Consider the following 22,494-nt stretch of genomic DNA (forward strand, 5'->3'; position numbering starts at 1 on the left):
TATTTGCTAATGCCCAACTCCTCTTCAGAGCCCAGCAATAAAAGCAAACTGTGATACTGTGTTTCACAGCTCATTTGAAGTAAGCATGTCTCTGTGGTCATGAGACTGTTCTAAACACCAGAACTAATGTGAAGCAGCTGTCAGATTCTCTGCACAAAAAACATCCCTCTTTAGACCCAGTTGGCCTGTTCCACTCTACTGGAAAAAAAAATCTTAAAGCTATTCAGAATACGTGGCAGTAATCTAGAATCTCTGCCCCCCTTTCCATGAGCCTCAGAAGGTTGCCATATTGTCTTATTTGTAATTATATAGTCTGCTGCACATATGCCCTATGATACATGAATGGTTCAGGTACTGAGCCATTCCAATTAAACTAATTGGGACATTAAATGACAGTATAGGTTATTACACTCAAAATTGAATGTGTGATTATGCCCACATCTTTCATAGCCAGCAGATGGATTCATTTTTCATTTGTTTGTTTGAATGTGATTTAAAAATGTGTTGTCACTACTGCACACATGGGGTACCTCTATGTATTTATCATGGATCCAGTGTTGACCATTAGTATAGGTTTGGTTTAATTTTCCCTGTGGTTCTGACAAGAACATTGTAGCACTGAAGCAATTAGAATAATTGGCCAGCTCCTGCTGAAGTAGCTGGATACATCAATGTTGCTAGTGGGTCCATTGACCTTGACTGACACACACACATACATGACTGCACACACAGTCATACAAACATGCAACTGATTAGCCTCAACCCCCAGCCTCCCCCATACTCACACGCATATCAGTGAAGACACAATCCTCTCACATTCTTTGGCTTTTAAGTCCTTGTCTTCCTTATTAATTCTTTATTTCCACATCTGAAACAGGCCTGGAAGATATATAAAATAAGCTGTGTGTGATAACAGTTTCCAATATTATGATTATGATAAAGAATACAAAACAGACAGAAAGCTTTTACTGGTGGTAACAGCTGTTGTTCTTGTTGTTTTGCTCTATACCTAAGTGTGCAAAAAACATTACAAGTCCAAAACAAATCCACAAAGATTTCTCTTCATCATTAAGGTGGCATCAATTAAGAGTAGAAGAGTAGCAGGCCGCTAGCTTGAGCTTCATCCTACTGCAACAAAATGGTGAGACAGCATGTGCATTATAGCCAGGTTTTGGTACATATACCAAGTGAGAAATCACTGCTTATTCACTTTAATACAATCCTTGAGAATTTAGACTTTTAAAATGTCATTTTGCTTTCCTAATATGTCAGTAACACATTTATAGATGGAAGACTTCTGACATGGCATATGATCATGATGCAACAGGCAATGCACTTTCTCTGTAAATGCGAGGCAAAAATGTGACTGTTCTTCTTGTGTTTTAATGTGACATGGAGATCTACAAGTAAGTAATTGTCTCTTTTCTGTTGTTGTTTTTCAGGGAGATGTTCCATTTCTAAAGGAAGGCCTCTGCATTCAAAAGATATTACTGACTACGCAAACCGTGATTGGTGATTGTGAGCTGCGTTCCTGCTGTCAAGCACAGGCTGATTGTGCTTTGCTCACCATCGCTGTATTCTCAGCCGACTTCTTTCACTAGATGATAAAAAACAGTTCACAGGATTACCATCCATGGTTTCTGCCCTAATAAAGACTATATCATCCTACATTCAAAAGATTTGCAAAGGAATGTTTACAAAGAAATTGGCAAAACCAATCAAGAAGAAAGAGAGAAGCGAAAATAAAGAGCCCAAATTGACCACTGATTTGCAAGCACACAATCCAACTATTTCTACCACACTGAAGACTACAGTTAAAAAGATTTCCAAATGCTCTTCGGCACGTAACATATCGCTTGAAGACGACGACGGAAAGAACGACTGCTCATCTCTGTCACCCACTTTCAGTTATCGTGTGGCTATAGCAAATGGACTTCCCAAAAACTCTCTTTTTTTAAACAATAATGAAAGCATCTTTCCTGAGGTTCTTTCTATTGATAGTAGCTACTCTGACTCCTTGAGTGAGACAAAACCTGTCAGAAGACTGGATGAGCATAAATCACACACTATGCCAGTAAGACGAAATAGAAAGAGCCTCATCAGTTTGGCTCCCTCTGATGGCAGCTCTGAGGGTGAACGAGTGGAACGGTCCAGTCTTCACACGCTTCGGCTGGGAGCTCTACGGAAGTTAAGAAAATGGAAAAAGAGTCAGGAGTGTGTCTCTTCAGACTCGGAGGTGAGCAATTGGAGGAAAACGCTTGGTATCCGGAGCAAGTCCTTGGATCGTGCTGGCCGGCAGCAAAAGAGCTCAACCCTGGAGCCTGGCTCCTCCTCCACAGGCTGCATCAGTCAAACCCAGGATGTCATGGAGATGATTTTCAAGGAGCTTCAGGGGATCAGTCAGATAGAGACAGAACTGTCTGAGCTACGTGGCCATGTAAATGCTCTTAAAAGCTCTATTGATGAGATCTCCAGCAGTGTAGAGGTAGTTCAGAGTGAGATTGAGCAGCTTCGCTCTGGATTTGTCCAGTCAAGAAGGGAAACGCGTGACATTCATGACTACATAAAACAAATTAGCCACCAGGCCAATAACTCAACCTTACGATTCCTCAATGTTCCTGAGGAAAGGTCAGAGAAAACAGAAAGTCTAATATACAAAATATTGAAGGACAAAATGGGTTTCATTGACGCCCATAAAACAATTAAAATTGAGCTTGCTCATAGGTTAGGACAACAGCGAGAATGTTCCAATGCAAAACCTCGTCCAATAATTGTTATTTTTGCAACAGCTCAAGATAGGGATGTAGTCTTGAAAAAATGCTATAAACTTAAAGGAACTGGTATTACAGTCTCTACTGATAGCTTAACTCATGATGGAAAAGAGAGAAAAGACAAAACAATGTCTTCCTCACAAACTTACGAAAGCATGGATATAAAGGTCTCAGGAAAGGAGAAAGTGGTGGAGAGCGATGACTGGGACTCAATGGACAGTGATAAAGAATTAGATGAATTAAGCAGAAATAAATATGCAATGGTGATTTCAAAGCCTGTTCACAAAAGCAAATCAGAGAAGAGGCGATCCCATGACCATAGCCGGTCAGGAGAGGAAGCAGGCTACTCAGGCACAGTTCACTATGCTGATGACTCTTACTATGACCCAGACAAGCATGCAAAGGCATATTACTCTGATTTGACCCCTGGTTGGCTTTCCCAGAGTGACTATTCCACCCCTAAACTGAGCCGTTCAGAGTCTGACTGCTCAAAACTTTGCCAGTCATACTCAGAGGACTTTTCCGAGAGTCAGTACTTTACACGGGCTAATGGCTGCTCCCTGCTGTCTTCTTCAGATCAGGAACTGTGGCAGAGAAAACAAGAAGACATGGCTTCCTCCTGGTATGCTAGCCCCAGTCACACAATAGGTCATGAGAATCAAACCTTTGAACATAACGAGGTTGAGACAACAGAAACTATTGACAGTGGTGTGAGCAATGGACTTGTCTGCATGTCTGGTGACAGAAGCCATTACAGTGGCTCACAGGTCTCACTGCAAGGTGACCTGTCACCATGGAAAGACTGGCATCACCTGGAGCAAGGTGCCGACTCTGGTTTAGAAGCTTCTATAGAGGTAAGCAGTCCCTTTGACCCATCAACCATTCCTGGTTTTCCAGAGAACATCACTAAATGTCAAGAAGTGGACTTACAATTTGAAGGAGATGAGGAATTCATGATGCTTGACAGAGAAGCTTCCCTACCACCTATTACCACTCATATAATCCCTCCCATCACAGAAAGGGAGGTTGTCATCAAGTCTTCTGCCCGGCAGTCAAAAGAGGGATGCAAGATGACGGCAAAAGAAAGTACAAAAGCCACTTCTAAAGATGCCCCTAAAGCTGCCGCTAAAGTGACACAAAAACAAACCAAATTGGCTCAGAAAGAAGAAACCACCAAACCTTTGCCAAAAGAAAGCTCAAAGGTATCTGCCAAGGTTTTACCTAAAGTGACTTCTAAAGCTGCTCCAAAAGAATTACCAAAGGAGATTCAGACAACAGTTAAAGAATCCCCTCAAGTGCTCCCTAAAGACAGCTCTAAAGTCCCACCAAAAGTTGCCCCAAAACCCACTGTCAAAGAAGTACCTAAAGTGACACCTAAGGCAGCACCTGCTGAGGCTACTAAAGTCACCCCTAAGGTGACACCAAAAGATAGCCCAGTTATGACTCCTAAAGAAAGTCCTAAAGAGTCACCCAAAGAGAGCCCAAAAATTACCCCAATCGAGAGCCCAATCTCAACCCCTAAAGAGTCACCTAAAGAATCCCCTAAAGAGTCCCCTAAAGCCACTGCTAAAGACCTACCACAAGTTGCACCTAAAGAAGGTGTGAAAGTAGCTGCAGCTGAGGTTTCAAAGGAAACTTCAAAACCATCCTCAAAAGATGTTCCAAAAGAGATACCTAAGGTAGTAGCACCCAAGGAGATTGGTAAAGTACCTGCTAAAGAAGTTTCTAAGCTTCCACCTAAAGAAACCCAGAAAGGACCACCTAGGGAGGGCCCTGTGGTGGCACAAAAAGAGACCCCCAAAGTTGCCCCAACAGAAGCCCCTAGGGTAGCCACCAAAGTAGCTTCTAAGGAGGCCCCTAAGGAAGCCCCGAAAACAGTTCCGAAAGAAAAGTTCCCTGAACTGGATGTTAATCACAGCTTTCACCAAACCCAGAATAAGTCTTCATCTATGTATCGCAGTCAGAGTGAGATTCGAACAGAGAAAGTTGAAGAGGTTCCCAAGTCTTGGAGCAGTCGGCTCAGCATTGATCTGAGTGAGAAGTCCTTTGGTTTCGGATTTGGTTCTACACTCCAAAGAGCTAAGTCAGCTCTTGAGGTTGTGTGGAAGTCTGGCTCTCAGGGTCCCCCTGCTCCCCCTCCAGAAGAGCCCACCAACTCCTCATCCTCCTTCATGGGACGTTTCCGCACAATGTCAACCTCTGGTACAACTAACTCTAGTCCTGCAGCAGACTCAGATGCAGGCACAGAGCCTGTCTTCCACAAGGCAGAGGAAGAGAAACCAGCTGCAGAGGCTGAACCTGTAGAACAACCTGTGGATAATGAGACCCACTATGTCGAAGTGATGGAGCAAGTACTGGCAAACTTGGAGAACCGGACTAATGTCTGTGAGACAGAGGAGACAGAGGTGACAGAGGAGCATGTGCAGGAGTGTGAGACTTCTCAGGACTATGATGTGTCTGATGACATTGAGGCCTCTCAAGACAATGATGCCTCTCAGGATTTTGAGGCCTCTCAAGAATTGGAGGCCACAGAGGACTTTGAGACAGCTAAAGAGGCACGTGTTCTGGAGTATGACTGCAGTTTGGATGAGCAGTATGATGAAGAATACAGTGAGGACTATGAAACCCAACTTACTGAAGACACAGCTGAATATGATGCAATGGTGGAGTATGTAGATGTAGAGGAACCAGATGAGACTGAGGACAATGATGTGACAGAGGAGATGGAAGGGGTTGAAGAGTTAGAGGAGGTTGAAGAGATAGTAGAGGAGGCTGTTGAGGTGGTGGAAAAAGCAGAACAGCAACAAGAGGATGAAAACAAAAATATTGCAGAAGAGAAGCCCACGGAGGCCCCACCCAAGAAACGAGTCAGGCCCACATTCAAGGAGGCAGCACTAAGGGCCTACAGGAAGCAGATGGCTGAATTGGAACAACAGATCCTGGCAGGGGGTACGACTCATTTTCTATTTGTTTATCACAGTGTCAATATGATCTTGAATTGTTTTCAAATGTTTCTGTACCACGTCTTAAAATGTCAGCAATTTGTTAGAGCACATTAGCACAAAAACCTTACAACTAATATGCTATTTATTTGTCAAATTAGTCAACATTTCTAAGGTAACTGTTTTTTAATCTGTTGCTGGTGGAATTTTGATCCAGTTTGCGCCTTTTTCAGGAAAAGTGCGTCATGACTTGATCAAAAGTTTCATGCACCTCCTAATAAATTTTGTACAGTACTGAAATGTACATCAGCCAAAGACAACCCATGCAAATGAACATAAATCAATGCAGTTAGCTCTTGGAAAAATAATACAGGGGGAATTCAAATGGGCGTTTGCTATCTAAACTGGCTAGATAAACCATTTTGAAACATTGGTTTGTTCTAAACATCAAGGGTTTCAGCAGTTATCTTACTGGATGTCGAAATCCTATTGAACAACTTTTATCCATGTGGTAGAGCAATGACCAACTCTTGAACTTGGTGTTTAAAGTTTGTTAGACTTAAAAACTCCAAGACTTTGGTCTCCTCAAAGAACTTGTTAGTGAATCCCACATGAATTGATGATTCAAGCTGAAAACTGCAGGAAGATCTCTGTCTGAAGGTTGAAGGTAGTTTCACCGCATGCTTTGCCTCTGTATTTGTATTCCCATGGTATTCTGCTACATTCTCTTGTAATGGACTATGTCTCAAGGATTAGGACTTTCAAATATGTCTTTTAGAAGTTTTCATTAAAATTTAAAATGCCTTAGAAGTAACAGTACAGCTGGTCTTTAAAACTACCATCGATTCTTCACAGTGAATTCAGACATGACTACAGTAGATTGCTGGGTGTCATCCAGGGGACAGACAGTTAAAGCTGATGTGAATATGAGGTCTGTTCATACTGACCTACCACTGACAATGCCCAGTTTGCCACTGAAGTCTGCACTGTGTTTTAAATGAGATATATTCTATTTGCTACAAGCAGGGGAAAATTATGTCAATGCACTCATTTGTATCACACATTTGCCTCAATGAGGACGTTGACCTTAATCCAAATACCAAATGGCTGCTGGGGCAAGGCTTACTTTGGTTAAAAAGAGGATGCAATTTAAAATCAGCATGGTTATTAAAGGGGTTTGGATTGTTTCATTGAAGAAATGTAGAGTTCAACTAGAGTGAGAAAAGAGACCAGGGAATTTCCACTCTTACTTAAAATGAAAAGTGTTTGACCTACATATGTACTGTAGCTGCAAATGTGGCACTCACAGTGTGGTAGGTACTGTAGTTCAGGGAATACAGGCTACACCTGATGACGGCTGTGTGACAAATTTGTGCACAAACCTTTTCAGTGGTCACATTTAGCAAACATCCTGCAGAGAATAAATTCAGTGCTGTTACTGTTATTTCTTCTCTGTCATATGGTTATTGGTGGCCATGCATAACAACCTTAAAAGACAAACAATGAGCAGCTCAAAAGAATTATCAGTAGGAAAGACAGAGGTGGTATTAAACTTATTTAGTTATAACCATAGGACCATGTATGACATAAATGGAATTATATTATTCTGTTAACTTCCAAAATAAGTACTATTCATGCATACAGTGCTAATATAGACATAGCGTGGGGTCCTAACAACTTTTTACAGATTTCTAAGGTTATTTATGATACTGAAATTTTTAAAGTTAAGAAGGAAAAACAACTTGTTTTAGTCCAAAGAACTTGAAAAAGGTACATATGTAAAAGGACTATGATATGTACATGCTCATATAAACATGTCCAAAAACAGTATCAGTGCTCCCTGCTGGATAATTTATGTAATGGCAACATAAATGTAAATCACCTCAAGTTTATTTGGACTTTTTGGACATTTAGATTTAGTGATTGATGACTCCATTTCAACAGCAGTTCCCATACTTTTCTACTGCATGGCTAACAGGAAAATGAGTAATGAGTCAATCTGACAGTCTGACTCATTGACTGATTGACTCACATCTAAATACTGAAAAGTGTGTTAGGTGAGGCCTGCAGTAGACTCTGGGCATATGACTCCAAAAGCAAATTTGTGGCCAATTGCCTTACTCATTGCCTTGGGCTGTTTTTTTCCCAACCTTCAATGAAACTGTTAATTGCCTTGTCTGAAGTATCTGATAATCTTTTAGTGTTTTTTTTTTTGTTTTATTAAAAAAATCATGCAAGTTCAGATCTCATTGCCACTTCTAGAAGGATAAAAATCACAGGGTTGGTCAGGCCGAGAAAAGGAGTTGAAATATGAGTAACTAAAAACACAAATGGTAAATGGACTTGTGCACTTTTCTAGTTGTCTAACTATTCAAAGCACCTTTTACATTGCAGGTCACACTCATTCACACCACAATCATAAACTTATGGCAAAGGATGCCATAGAAAGTGTCCATCAGTAACTAATCCGTTTCATACACATTCACACTTCCCTGACACAGCAAACTGAGCAAAAATAGGGATATCACTTTGTTTGCTCTACATAAGACCACAGTAGCTAGATGACCTTGACCGTCTAGTTCAGAGATGACCAGAAAATAAATTTTTGTGGATGACTACAAAATGGCAACAGCACACAGCAGTTAGTTAAGAAGATTGACCTAATTTATCCAACTACATTAACAATGAATTTACCAACATTAATCCGTCTAATTTTCACAGATGCTAGATCAAAACAAATATTTGTATTTGCCTTAATTTTAGAAAGTTAGTGTCCTAGCTCACTTGAATAAACGGACTATTAATTCTGTAAGATATGAGCTCTCAATCAGAACAGTGACAAACGTTTTGTCAAGGGGAGTGAGGTATTATGGGCAGAGTTGTGTCTGGATGTGCCCGTATGGTGAGCAAAGAACGGAATGGTTTAATTTTCAAGCCATGAATGAGAACGTGAGCGTAGTTCACTCTAGGGATAGAATGGTCGTTCATGCTCTGGGGGGCACAGATACTTAGAAACCACAGTGTGCTGAAGCAGATATACTGCACCTGGAATGCAGATATCGGCAGATATGAACATTGCTGCCGATCTTTACAACAGATATTTTGGCTAAAAAAATCTGTAAATAGATTTAAATAGATTTTACAAAAAAATAGGTTAGTTGGAGTTTTAGGCTGGGCCAGCAGACCTATGAGTTCCAGCAAGGCTTTTTCTTAATTCATCATATTTCCTTACACTTTGAAGTCTGTTTTAAGGACTGAAATTGGTTAATTCGTCCATCCTCAAACTTTGATTTTTGTGTTTTAAGGGCTGATGTTTACATTATAATACTGGTATCTATATTGGTATGGGTAAAATTTAATTTGTAAATATTGAAATGTGAAATATCTGCAAAAATGGTGTTAAAGAGACAGCAGCGAAAACGAAGCATTTCAGACGGAGATTAAAATAAGGATTTTTCAGGACACCAGTGTGAGAAACATGAGGAGTTTTTTGAGCTGTAAACCATGTAAAGCTACTACGTGGGTATCAGAGAGATGGTGTAAAGCCTTGAAAAAAGGCATAATACCCCCACTTTAAGTTATTCCCACTTACTGTCGATGTAAACTGAGTTACTCGGACTCCTAGAGTCTTAAAAATCCTATACCACTTGTTGGCCAAGCACACTGCCATTGCAGAGAGCCGCCCCCCAGCTAAAGACCACATTGGATTGTTTACAACAGAGACACTCAGACAACAGAAGGATGAGGTTCTCTTAGAAATAATTCACATCCTTTCTTCGAAAGCCATTATTGTGAGTAAAATACTAAAAGGCTCTCTCATCTTCAAGTATGCTCTCACCGTAGACTTGACATCTCCCAGTAATCTGTAGTGTAATTCTGTAACTGTATTTATTCTCTCCTGTTTTGTATCATCCTACTTTAAGCCCTCTTTGGGGAAAGGGATGTTTCTGTGGGTTTTTATTTCCCCCATGTGAGGTTGAAATTATAGGCTATGCTTTAAGTGTAAAGGATCCAGGAATGATCTTTAAGTGGTTTAAAACCAGAGGTGGAAAAAGTAACAGACTACTGTATTCAAGTAAAAGTGCAGTTACTCTGGTTAAAATTTACTTGAGTAGAAGTAAAAGTACTGGTCTCTAAATCTACTTAAGTAAAAGTAAAAAGTAAGTTGTTTAAAATTTACTCAAAGTACTGAGTAGCTACTTTTGATACCCAAGGGGCTTTGAAAGTGAAATATGACCTGGCCTTAATTTGCAGTAACAACAACAATAAGAAAATATGACCTCTAACCAGTTATTTATTATAAGTCCTGACCTAACCTAAAATACAATGCAACAACTGTTTTGGAAAGAAAAATGGAATCATTCTCTTGTTATGTGCAGGTACTGACCGTCATGTGTTGTGAAAGCCAAATGATTGTTCATTTTTATGTTATTGGCAGAAGGCTTGGACCTCCTTGTTGTGGCTTTTAGTATTTATTGTTTTTAGTTAGTACTCAATGCTTTTAAAATGTAACTAAGTACAATACTTCACTCAAAATATACTTAAGTGAAAGTAAAAGTAAAAAGTATGAGTACACAGAAAAGCTACTCAATTACAGTAATTTGTGTAAATGTAATTAGTTACTTTCCACCCCTGTTTAAAACTGACCATGTACTTTGTGTTCATGTTTGATGCATGAGATCCATTGTTATGCATTTAGCTGCTGGGAACAACAGAGGAGTTAACTCCTAGAAGTCTGAAGTTGGGCTGCACAGTGGCACAGTGGTTAGTGCTGTTGCCTCACAGCTTTCCGGTCAGGGCCTTTCTGTGTGGAGTTTGCATGTTCTCACCGTGCACGCGTTGGTTCTCTCTGGGTACTCCGGCTTCCTCCAAATAACAAAGACATTCTCGTTAGGTTCACTGGTGACTCTAAATTTGTCGTGTGAATCTGAACTTGCTTGGTTGTCTGTTTCTATATGTCAGCCCTGTGACTGACTGGCGATCAGTCCAGGGTGTACCCCACCTCTTGTCCAATGCCATCTGGGATAGGCTATGGCCCCCCCATGACCCCCAATGGGATAAGCGGTATAGAATATGGACAAGTCTTTAGTTGGACACTGTGATATTATTCAATAATGTTAAATTAAGGTCAGTATTCCCATGTGCTGTGGCTTATTGAGCTTGAGTTTACCATGTTATTCTCTCAACATACTTTTGAGCATTCAGTATCTTTGAATTCTTTCTAGAGATTTTTTTGTCCACTCATCTAAGCAGCACTAGCCTGTACTTGTTGTTGTGTTATTGTTTTGGTTGAGAGCCCCCTGGTGGCAGAATTTGACATACTGTGTGCGTTTAAGTAGTCGTCTAAAAAATGTAACAATAACATAGGTTGTCTTTTTTTATTAAAAAGAATCATTTTGGTGCAAAATTCCTCAAACTTAAACCCCAAAAAGGCATATATCCCTATGATGAGAGGTAATTGAAAATAATGAAGATAACTTGTTTAACTGGATGCACAGTGTTAAGTTAAAAAGACAATTATTTTTGTTAATTAATAATTAACACCTCAAGTTAAGAACAGTGAAAATAAAAAGCATTCATTGTATAAAGTTGTTAAATTCACCACACTACTGCTTAAGATGTAGCCATACATGGTATTACAGACAGAGATACTCTCGCATCCCCCCTCATTAGCTTTGTGCCTTCATCTCCTGTAGCTGATGCATGCTCATCATGCTCATGCTCTGAAGCGTGCTGGCTGGTCTATGTTGGAGCTGTGAAGGGAGTCTCAGCAGTACTGCCACTCCTGCCAGGCCTGTCTTCAACTGGCTACAGCAGCGTCTGTATTCAGATGCTAATTCACACTCCCAAGGGCATTTTGTAACCAGGTCAGCCTTGCTTGGAATATTTATAGAGGTCTGCTTGCTAGTGAAGTTTGCTGCTTCCTCCTGGGGAAGACGAAGAGGTAGACCCTCTTTATGCTTAGTGCACCATTACTTGAGAAAGTGAGGGTATAAAAAATGCAGATACAGGGAACCGGAGTCCCTTTGTTGTTTTAGGCAATACCATCCAATCCATGGCACCAAGCAGATTCAATATCATTGTTTTCATCTGACTGGGGCAAACAGGGAAAACAGTTCATCCCAGTGCTCATTGCCAAACATTTGCCTTTCAGTTGACACTTACAACTCCGCACTTTCTGACTGCTTAAATGCCAAATCCTTCTTGTTGACATCATGCTTGTTTTTTTACCCCTAAACTTCCGATATTATAATGTAGCAGTTACATGGGCACTCACAGCGATATGCCTCTATGTAAAGAATTTAATCCTCACTTCAAAAGAACAAAATAAATGTATCTGCTTTGGATAAGAGCTGATAACCCATTTTACCCCAATGCTTCATTGCTGGTTAAATCCTGGAGGGGTTCTATTTTTGTGTTGAAATGAACTAAATAAACCCAGTGACATCAGCCTGCCAGAGCCTGTAGACATAGCATAAAAAATATAAGCCAAGGGGAACAGTTGTTTTCTTCTATAGTAGGAAATGATCGGGGCTGGTGGTATTGTTTGAGTCTGCAGAGAGACAAGCATTGAACCGTTTGGTGTCATAGGCACCAATGATGTTAACATCTCACTTTGAGCCATGACATTACAGCACATCAAAGCTGGAAGGGCCACAGCCTCATGCTAAACACATTCCCTTCATCCTCCTCTTTTATCACTAGTCTATTATACTATGTAGCTTATTTGTGATATTACAAATGACCTGGTCTTTAGCTGGTCAGTAGCTCGTATGAGACAATAAAAATAGTATTTTACCTCCTTCTGCTTATACCCATAAACCATAACTTAAGTGGACCTTCACTAGCCTAACTATAGCCTATAGTGGACCATCTCACTAGATAGTACATAAGTTGTAGCTGTATCAAGCTTTCCCAGCAGTTAATAAAATATTTTAAGCTATTAAAAACATATAAATGTGCATGCTCTTTAAATAAAGCAATACTTGTGAAGTACTGTGCCAGTTCCCCTTATGATACTCAGCTTCCCTTAAATTACACCTCAATAGCCTAATTCAGGAATAAAAAGAAACAGGCTTTTAAAAGGTTTGCCTTCAGTCTGTAAGAAGCAATAAGAAATACAAGTTTAGTGTGAGTCTTTCGAAGTCTATAACGGGCATTAAACGAGTGGGTTTTTTCTTACCTGGTCTTGCCAAGAGCAGTGTAGGGTCTCGAGGACTGACGTTAATAATCCATATTTACCGTTGAGCGCTCCATAACCACAACTGACATAACCATGCTAGCTAGATGCTGCAGCAGGTGATGGGCGGTTAGTTTCCATGAAAGACGGGGAATCGCCCCGCAGGTAACGGCACAAGATGCCTCTCTAACTTACTTTGAAGTTGTTGTGATTTTATCGCTGGCTGTTTGGTAAGTCCAACGCCTTTAGGCGCTGGGACTGTGGTTTGTGCAAGTGCTTCGATGGAGGGCTGAGTTAGCATTAGCTGTTGTTGATTGATGTTAGCAAACCGCAGCCCTTTGACCAACGCCGACTTGTTCTTATGTACACACGTTAACATGTAAAATATCGAGGAGGGGGCACTTGCGTCTAATTTTTCCTTAATTTTAGCCTTAGAAAAGTTCAGTTGGTAATGATATTTAGCCTAATAGATTTGTCTGTTGATTAAACCGATTTTAAAGTAACCTTAACGCTGCAAGTGCTTTTGTCATGTAAAGCACTTAAAAACTTTTCAGAGATGGTTGTCTTTAAAGAAAATAAGTGGAAAGGTTGGATTATCTCTGTTGTAGTGGTAGTTTAACTTGTCAAATAATGATGTAATGGTGTTGTCATCTAGGTTTCCCAAAATTCATTTCCAACTGTTTATACAGGTGTATTTAAAGAATAGAATTGAATGTAAAAGCTCTTTAACCCTCTGCTATCAACTTCAGAAAGTTACATTTTCATATATTCTAGATTCATCATACAAAGTGAAACATTTCAAGACTTACTTTGTTTTATTCTTGATGATTAAAGCTTATAGTTCACAAAATCCAAAATTAGAATATTGTGGAGAAGTCCTATTTGCAAAGGTATCCTGAGCCTTCATTCTCTCACTCTTGCTCTGTAAGTACAACCACAATCATGGGGAATACTGCTGACTTGACTATTATTCACATTCATTGACACCCTCCACAAGGAGGGTAATTATTGAAGGGCCAGGCTTGTCTCCAAATTCTGTATCAAAATATATTCATGGAAAGGAAGGGAAAAGTGTGGAAAGAAAAAGTGCACAAACAACAGGAATGAGGGCAGCCTTTAGAGGATTGCCAAAAAAAAAAAAAAAAAAAAAAAAAAAAAAGATTTAAGAGCTTGGGTGAACTTCACAGGTGTGGACTGAGGCTGGTTTTAGTGGATCAGGAGCCACCACACACTGATCGGCCCAGGAGATGGGCTACATGTATGGTGTTGCTGGTGTGGAGCCAGTCTCGAAACAGACAATGTCATAAGCGTTTCACCTGGGCTTAGGGGAAAAAGAACTTGATTGTTGCTCAGTGGTCAAAAGTCCTGTTTTCAGATGAAAGTAAATTCGGCATTTAATTTGGAAATCAAGGTCCAAGAGTCTGGAGGAAGATTGGAGAGGCACAGAATCCAAGGTGCCTGGAGTCCAGTGTTTTTAGTTTGGAGAGTAAGTGATGGTTTGAGGTGCCATGTCATCTGCTGTTGGTCCACTGTGCTTTATCAAGTCCAGAGTCAAAGCTGTCAGCTGTCTACCAGGAGATTTTAGAGAACTTCTTGTTTCCATCTACTGAGAAGTTCTATGGAGATACTAATTTTCTTTTCAAGCAGGACTTGGCACCTGCCCACAGTGAAGCTAAAACTGCCAGAAACTGGTATTGCTGACCACAGTATTACTGTGTTTGATTGGCCAGTCAGCTTGCCTGACATGTGCCCCGCAGAGAAACTCCAGGAAAATGTCAAGAGGAAGATAAGAGACACCAGACTCAACAATACAGATGAGCTGAAGGCTGCTATCAAGCATCCAGAGCTTTATAACACCACAGCAGTGCCACTGACTGAATGGCTCCATACCACATAGTATTGATGCAGTAACTTGTGCAAAAGGCTCTCCAATTAATTACTAAGTGTATGAATAAGCAGAATTTTCCAGAAGGTTAACATTTCTATAATGTAAATCCTTGTTTTGGATTGGTGTTTTTTGATATTCTACTATTTTGAGATTTTTTGTGAGCTGTAAGGCACAATCATCAAGATTGAAACAAAACAAAGTGTTGAAATATCTCACTTTTTAATGGTGACTCTAGGATATATGGAAGTTTCATTTCTTGAAATAAATCACAGGAAAAAATAGCTTTTCACAATTCAATTTTTTTTTTAGATGCCCCTGTGGGTTCTACTAGTGGGACAGCATATCACTATGATGACCGATTATAATAAGGAATACTCAATTACATGTGATTTCAAAGCTTTGAATTTAGTGTTTAACAGTTGAAGTAAGTCATGAATGGACTTCGTTTTCTCCAGTGAGTCTTAAAACTTTGTGTTAAAGTTGACACCCAAAGGCTTTTCTGCTCCGACAATATTTGATGTAAGTGTGTTGTGACTTGAACATTATGTTATGACAGGCAGGCAAAGTTGACATAGCCACAATTGCAGTGGCCAGCAGTTGGCACGCAACTAGTTTTTCATCAGGATGTGTTCCCTGTTAGGTCTTAAGTCTGTGCTCTGTTCTGAGATCTTCGTGGCACTGTAATCTAGTGAACTACGTACACCACATGTCAAATCTGCACAAACTGCAGTCACGTCAGCCTCAACCCCCATGTCCCAATTTTTTTCTGCTTGAACAGTCAGGCTCTAGTCCTGGTCCTCTCTACCGCTCTGTAGTACAAGCTTCATGAGGGATGTGCAAAACTTCTCTTAATGCTTGGAGTTTGGTTGAATAATAAACATTTCTACTGTATAGGTACTCATTTCAAGCCAATGCTAAAACAATGACATTTGATAGGACTGTATTAGTATATTGAGATCGAAATGTTGCTCTACTAATCACCAGGTCTTTAAAATATGGAGATGCAACTCTGATGAGGTCATTATATTGGGGGAGAAAGCATGATATGTCTGAGAGAATACATTTTTTTTTATCTCATAGACATATCACTTGTGCAAAACATCAAATATATTGTCATCTGAGATTTTTTCTTGTATTTGGCTTTAAGGGTCACTTTCATTTAACACTCCAATCCCCAAATAAGAGTTTAAGGTTATAATTTTTCGCAAGAATGTAAACATTGTGCTGTACTTTGTGGACTTGTTCAAATCCTGAGGCCTCTCCAGCATCCACACTTTAACCTTCAGATTGAGGGTAGAGATTTTGATTTGCTGTCACAGTTCGTGCTCTTCTTCATTATCTTGATTTGCTCCTTTTTTTCTGATCTCTGTGGAAATATCTTCGTGCCCTCACACACTCACAGTGTTTGGTTGTTATCATGACCTACTTTGTCATTGTGCATAGTGTTTAAAAATAGTAAAGCTTGGATCTTGTAGTAGTCAGTCATTATTATTTCAGAAAAAATCTCCTTCTCTAAATGTATATATACACACAACAGCATGTGTTTAATGCGTCTCTGTGGAAATCTCCCCCCTGTTATATCTAAATAGCAACAAATGTTCCTGTGCATGCAGGGGCAGAGGTCAGTCCCAGTTCTACTATCAGCCATGTGCAGGTTTTTCTGCTTCGGTGAGCTGTATCCATCTTTCTATGACCATGTGTTGGCAATGAAATGCAGGATTTACTGCAGCTTATCATACATCAACACGTTGCCTGCAGGAGAGCACACATAGACACACACGGGTTTCCTGCCAATCAGTTACAGTTTCGTTAAACAGGTTTACCATGCCAGTGAAACAGAGTTCACATCACACTGTAGCCCATGTTTTGATATTAATGTATAGCTGCAGACTCTACATAAAGGAGATGGCTCTGTCTTGTATGAATGGGCTTTAAGTGTCTTAGCCGAGCGCTGTCCATGGTACCTCCTTGCAGCTTAGCTCTTCTGTGAAGGCTGTGGCTCTGAGTGTGTTTGCAGCTTTTGCTGTGACATCACTCAGTGGCAAGATTTTCAGTATTTGGAAGAAAATGTGAACTACAGAAATCAACTTCATCCATAATTTATAAACCCTTGATATAAACTGCTCAAATGTATAATATAAAATATTATCCTCATGGTTTTGTCAATACTAAAAACATTTAAATATCAAATGTTGCATACAGCACCTGTAGTAATAGCTCCTCACAGGTCTGTGCATTGTGTTGTCAAAGAGGCACTAAAAGGAACATTTGCACATTGATGGTAATCAGCTAGTAAATTAATAGAAAGAATTTTAATTTTCATTGTTTTATTAGTGTTTTTGCATAGAGGCAAAATAAGGTTTAAGCGATACTTACAAAATTAAAGAGAGTCTAATTTGCCAAGCCTTGTGGTTTATTAGTGATGCAGTACCTCCATGTCAACAACATACAAAGTGGTGTCTCTCTAATCAGAGCAGCAATTTGAGCTTTCTCTTGTGAACAGCTGTTTTCTGTTTGTAGCACATGAGATCATGATTATACTGCCATTCATCACCCATGGATCAATAGCACAGTAATTACACCTCTGCAGTCTTGTTTATTTAAAGGGCTTGCCCTCTTGCAGTTCATCTTCAAAATGGCAATATGATACCCACCGCTTATGCTTACCTAATGTGCCATACCTCCATAGCTTTGAGTGTGAACCCAGGTAATCAAAGGTTTATCAAAGGCCCAACTTTTCAACTTGTGCTTCACTGATTTAAACTGTAGTATGTGCTCAGAATTCTCTCCAGTTTTCAACCCTCAGCTGAGAACCTCCTGTTGTGTAAAAGCTCGGGTTCAGTCTTATATAGTAGCCCTTCCCCCGAGGCGCCTGTTGACTGTCTCTACATTTCTGCATAAATTGTTTAGCAAAACAGAATTGTGTCATCAGGCATTTCTAGTAGATTAGTGTCTTTGATGTGTGTGTGTCTTTTCCACTGAGCTGATCTTTTCTAACTGTTTACCTTCCTGTCATTTTCTCCTTTCAGACAGCAGTGCTTTGGATACACAGGTTTAAAGTCATTGTTTATCATCAACCACCTCGACATTTGTGATTTCTTTGCCCGTGCATGTGTTTGCATAAACACATATTTTGTGTTGTGGTATTTACCTGACTGTACCTCTGATTGTTTGTGTTTGTTTTTCTCTTGATAATTGGAGTGATATCTATTTGTATGAAAGAGAATACAGCATGTGCCTTTAAGCCATTTTACTGTCACTTTATGCTGGTTATCCCTCTATTCCTCTCTTTTAAGAAAATGATTTGTTTTTCCAAACTGGACATTTTGGTTAGTGAGGAGGGAGTGTTACACAATAAGCAAAACTGGCCTGAAGCACCAAGAGCGGCAAACTGAGTCTTGAGCTCACAAATTACATTGATGTGGAATAATTCGGTCTTTTGCCTGTGGTGCTTCCCTCCCTTCTCTTCCTCTTCTGTCATTTATCTTACCCTGAAATGACCCCTAAAGAAACTGTTTTTTTACATGTTAATTTTCTCAATAATGTATTTTATTCACGATGTTTTATTGCTGTTTGCTTATATAGTTGTGTTTACCTTCCTTTTCCTGTTTTGAATTGTGTTTCTTCTCTCTGCAGCCTCGCAGTGTTTTGGATCCCAAAGTGCTCGGCTTGCAGTCTGGAGGGTGAGTAGTGGCTTATTTTCTGATCTGATCAGTTGACAATTACACACATCAGAGCTGCTCTGCTATTTTGTAGCCCCATGCAGAGGCGTGTGAAGCATAAATGTAACAGACATGCTGATTCTTTGGCATGCAGCCCTAATTAAGGTTTCATATCTCTGTTTTGTTACAAATTGTAGCGTCTAAAAAGTGTCTGATGAAAGGAACTTATCTTCGAGGCTTCACATGTCAGATTAATGTCTTATCCAGAAATGTGTAGGGACAATAACGATATTAAATTTCTGCATGACAGATAGGTCAAGCCAACTATTGCTGTAGGGAAATATACTAATAATGATAATATTTAGCCTCCATTGCCTATGCGCAGGCTGTGACTATGCAGCCATCTGCAGCAAGCACAGTGCTTAAATGCAGTGAGAGCCATGGGGCACAAGGGTAAGGCAAGGGCCAGCACAGCTCGTCACGTTGTGTATCTTTAGGGTCATACCACTGATGTCGCTGAGAGGGCTGACAGAAAAAGTTGAGGACCTTTATCTGCATGGAAACACTAGAGCCTTGATGTCATGTTGAGGTCATTAGAGAGGCTGTGAGTGACAGCTGAGGTGATGCCACTGAGAGCCTCACGGGAAAGGAGCAAGACTGGTGGGAGAGCAGTGAGGGAGCTGTGGAGTTGGCACATGGGAGTCAGATGATAGCGAGAGTAGGAAATACTGGAGGTGAAGTGTTGAAGAGACTGAGAGAAACTTGTCTTTAAGAGTTCAGGAGCATGGAGTCAGCTGTTTTCATAGTTTTTGCTGCAGTAGATATTCACTGCTCATTAATCTGATGTTCTGTATTCATAGTATGTACTGGTAATATATATTGACTCATAGCTGTAATATACACAATAAAAGGCTTTACTGCACGAATATTACAGGAAAATGTAAATTACATGGAAGAGGGGGGTTTATGGAAATAGCAGAGGGTGGAGAGATTACATGGAGCTTCAGCACAGGTGGTCAGCACCATGAAGCAAAGAGGATGGGGTGAGACAGGTTAGGTAGGAAGCATGATCCATGATGTTTGCTAGCTATATAAATCAAGCCCTCCCCTCCCCTTCCCTCCCAGCCTCTTTCACAATAGTAATGTCTCCCCCAGCATGGCATTATTATGATATTAATACACCTTAAATCTGTCTGCCTCTCCAGGGCTGGCAGTATTCTTTATGGTATTGACAGCATGCCAGATTTACGCCGCAAGAGGACAGTGCCTCTTGTCCGGGACCTGGTGAGTCATCTGCCTCAACAAGGTTATGTTTGATTTATGTCAAATGTATCGAAGTGACCCTGAGTTACACCACACTGGTGGAACCCTGCTCAGTGTGGGAATGACTCTCTACTGAAGACAATAATAACTTTACTGGGGGCCTGATAAAATGTGATAGCACTTTAGAGTAACCGTGTGTTTTTGATCATTATATGTAATAGACTTAATATTCTTTTAGTGGATGTCTCTAAAACAGTAATGCCTGCATGCTAGATTTATGATCTCAATTACAAGTTTGTTGCAGTACAAGATTTCCCCACATATGTAGACCTGCTGTGTAGATCATAGAAAAAATCTTTGAAAAATTAGTACTAAACTTCCATTGTGATAAGAACAAATCAGTAAGGAGTTGATTGTTTATAAAAGTTACCACTTTAAACTCCTTCTATTACCAAGAGATCATTGCCTTTCACAGAGGCTTAGCGTAGACTTAGCCATCAGTCTATGGGTTGATTAATTAGCCAAGGGCATTTAAGATGTTGCATCATAGTGATGCTCTTCCATTTGTTTTTATTGCAGCATAATGTGTCATAACATATCCCACAGAGAGGCCTGTTGCACTACAGTCCACTGTAGCACTGTGCCACATGGTTAGCCTTTGAAAAAGACAACAGGCTGTGGTGATGCCAGTTGTATTCATGTCTGTTTATAACTGTTTGTTCATTTTGTGCTGCACAGTCTTTGTCTGTCTTGTTAATGTTTGTCTTTCATCCTCATGTACTTTTAGTCAAAGAGATAAAAAAAACCCTCTTGCATTAAGTTTCTTAAAAAGCTTTTAAATACTTAAGAGTTTTACAATTAAAAGATTAATAGTTTTTTTGTAGTTTTTGTAAAAATATATGATAATGTAGCTTGATGTCATGCACATAGATGGTGATGAATGTTTATATCACGGTGAACAACATGAGTTGATGCTGTATTTGTCCATATCTCTCATGAAATTAATAACCAACAATGTCTTGGTAAGTATGGGTTGTCGTTTTTTATTTGTAATTTTTATTTTATTTAAATTTTTTTTGGATTTTGGGTGTATATTTGCCATTCCTACATAAACCCATAACAGCTATGGGTGATATTTTTCAGTGAGTTGTCAGATTTCAGCCTTGCCGGTGCTTGGCCATTTTGTCTTCCTTTTTTTTTTTGTCAATCGGCAGGTGACACAAAAATTGTATCTAAACAGAAATTTTGACAACTCAACCCAAAAATATATCCAAGAGACTTCATTGACTTCTGATTTAACTGTGTGAGGCTTTTAAATCATGTAAAAGTGACACTGAGCAAGTCTTTTACACATGGGATGAAGTCAGTAGTCAGCAAAATAATTGGTTCCCTCTCATGCCTCCCCTTTTTCAGTGTTCCCCATTTGCTGTGTGATTGCTTCAGGGCAGCAACAGCGTTTAATTGGAAAGGACAGCAGGGTTCCCTCATTGTATGGTGGGATGTGAAAAAATAAACAAAAAAAAAGAAAGTTGAAAATGGCTTCATAAAGCATTGAACACTATATTGTAGCTAATTAGATAATATCAGGACACAGGGTTGTTTTGTAATGCCCGTAGCAACCTCAGCAGTGCCAGTGCATGTTGATAAACTTACATCAACACTCACAGTTCATGTAGAGGTCTCGTCCCCCCTACATCCTCCATGGCTTCCATGGATCTTTACCATAGCTGGGCTGCACAGACAAGAGGATGGTGGTAAAGACTGATCCAATATTGTCAGCTGTCCATGTCTGCATTCCCTCTGTTTTGTAACTTCCTTCAGTCTGGGATAAATGTCTATCAATCTCTGGTCACCCAAACTCTATGGATATTAATGTATGAGCTATTAAACATTTTCAGTGTGTGTCCGTGCGTATGTGTTGTCAGTTTGTGTTTGTGAGAGTGTCCTATGTGGGTGTGTTCTGTTTAATGTTTCAGTGTGTTTGTGAATGTCTGAGCAGATGTGTGTGCATTTTTAGGTGTGTGTGTGTGTGTGTGCGCATTTGTGGGGGAAAGTTGGTGTCGTGCAGTAAAGCTGGCTTCACCCATACATGAGCGAGTGTTTGTGTGTGTCTTGTGTTTCTCTGTTCGAGTCAAACTAATGTGCAGAGCAGACAGCAGAAAATATGATCAAAGCTTCATCCAACAGAGAACCGAATATAAATGCCAAGCATGACTGCAGTTTAGCAACTTCCAATGCATGAGTGGATAGAGAATCATGCAGCGGCTGTATAATCTCTCCTGATGAATAGTCGAATCTTTCTAGAGCTCTATGCCCAAAGCAGCAGTCCTGCATGGCAGTTAAAACACCTATGCGCTCAGTATGGATAATAGATACAATACCTCTGCTGTTTGTGCTATCAGCACTTGCCCTCCTGCTCTTTTCTAATTCACCCTTTCTATTTCTTTCATTCTCTATTCATGACCCCCTGTGAATCACAGGCTTTGGTAAGCTTACTTTCTGTCTTTGCATATGCATGTTAAAAGCAACACATGAAATTGATAGGACTGGGTTAAAAAATCGATTCACTGATTCAGATGGATTCTCATTTTTTATTTTTTATTTAATTGAGAGATCGATCAATGCGTTCTTCTTAATTTTATGGTATGACCAGTCTTGAACTTACATTGCTCATGGAGCTTGAAACTTGACCTGCACTTGCCTCTAAAAGTCTGTAGACTCAGACTGAGGGTTGGAGCTTATGCCCAGTCATTTTATTTTGGATATCTGGTGGCATTATCAGTACAAG

The 22,494-nt window shown here is 39.9% G+C and overlaps 1 protein-coding gene across 6 annotated transcripts in view; it reads left to right on the forward strand.

The window, feature by feature from the left end:
* LOC121512562 (protein unc-13 homolog C) overlaps nt 1-22,494 on the forward strand; it is a 134,687-nt gene that overhangs the window by 5,107 nt on the left and 107,086 nt on the right. For 4 of the 6 annotated variants that reach the window (XR_005992124.1, XM_041791886.1, XM_041791903.1 and 1 more), the window contains exons 2-6: nt 1,443-5,720; nt 17,811-17,833; nt 18,418-18,464; nt 19,649-19,727; nt 22,187-22,192. Coding sequence is in view for 5 of the 6 variants with exons in the window: in XM_041791886.1 (XP_041647820.1) it covers nt 1,634-5,720; nt 17,811-17,833; nt 18,418-18,464; nt 19,649-19,727; nt 22,187-22,192 (4,242 nt within the window). In the remaining variant the exon portion in view is untranslated. The remainder of the gene's footprint in view (nt 1-1,442; nt 5,721-17,810; nt 17,834-18,417; nt 18,465-19,648; nt 19,728-22,186; nt 22,193-22,494) is intronic. The other 2 variants (XM_041791895.1, XM_041791910.1) reach the window with 1 other exon arrangement.

This window comes from Cheilinus undulatus, linkage group 1, assembly GCF_018320785.1.
Source record: "Cheilinus undulatus linkage group 1, ASM1832078v1, whole genome shotgun sequence".
Lineage (NCBI taxonomy): Eukaryota > Metazoa > Chordata > Actinopteri > Labriformes > Labridae > Cheilinus > Cheilinus undulatus.